We start from the raw sequence: 835 nt of genomic DNA, 5'->3' as shown, positions 1-835 counted from the left end.
ACAGGGGAGGTCTAGGAGTAGACAACAAGAAAAAAAAAAACATGGGAATAAAATTTGAAATCTCAGCATAAGATAATTTGGTCTAACATGAATTGCAAATCATTTTTTATTAAGTATAATATAGTTACCGAAAACCTCATTTTTTTGAGCATCTATAATTAAATACCTTTTGAACATAGATATTTCTATGTTCAAACTAAAATATCTGTAGAAGGAGCCTCTAATGATCAAGAATTTTTTTTGGAGAAAAATATTTTCAGGACACGGTCACGAATTTGTTTGGTCCTCACACCATAAACAATGGGGTTGAGAAAAGGTGGGGCTAACAGGTAAAGGTTTGATAGGAGGATATGAACATACGGTGGTATGTGAGAGCCAAACCTATGTGTGAAGAAAGAGAAGAAACCAAGGAGGTAAAACTGCAGGAAGACGCAGATGTGGGCAATGCACGTATTAAAGGCCTTGAACCGTGCCTCCTTCTGGGGCAACTGAAACACAGTGACAAAGATTTGAACATAAGACAAGGTGATGAAGATTATGTCAAACCCTAAGATGCTGAAGGCAACAAAGAGGCCATATATCTTGTTGATCCGGATATCTTCGATAGCTAGCTTCACAACGGCCATGTGCTCACAGTAAGAGTGAGAGATGACTGTAGTTCGGTAGAGTTTCAGACGACATTTGATGAGCATAATGGATGGTATTGTAAGAATGGCAGCCCTGAGTGTCACCCCCACTCCAATGTGAGTCAAGAGTTGCTGGGAGAAGATGGTGGCATGTCTCAAGGGGTCACAGATGGCCACATAGCGATCTAGGGCCATTGCCAGGAGGATGC

At 40.6% G+C, this 835-nt stretch overlaps 1 protein-coding gene across 1 annotated transcript; it reads right to left on the bottom strand.

Annotated features, from left to right (window-relative positions):
* Nucleotides 1–227: 227 nt before the first annotated feature.
* LOC120227732 (olfactory receptor 52A5) lies at nt 228–830 on the bottom strand (the record flags this gene model as incomplete). Its single annotated transcript, XM_039225778.1, has 1 exon — nt 228–830. A coding segment is annotated over one exon (603 nt), but the record flags the coding sequence as incomplete, so codon positions are not given.
* Between the last annotated feature and the right edge of the window lie 5 nt (nt 831–835).

This window comes from Hyaena hyaena, unplaced genomic scaffold, assembly GCF_003009895.1.
Source record: "Hyaena hyaena isolate Hyena2069 unplaced genomic scaffold, ASM300989v1 scaffold_3057, whole genome shotgun sequence".
NCBI classification, from domain to species: domain Eukaryota; kingdom Metazoa; phylum Chordata; class Mammalia; order Carnivora; family Hyaenidae; genus Hyaena; species Hyaena hyaena.
Note: the sequence above shows the minus strand (reverse complement) of the source record. Positions and strands in the feature narration are given on the sequence as shown.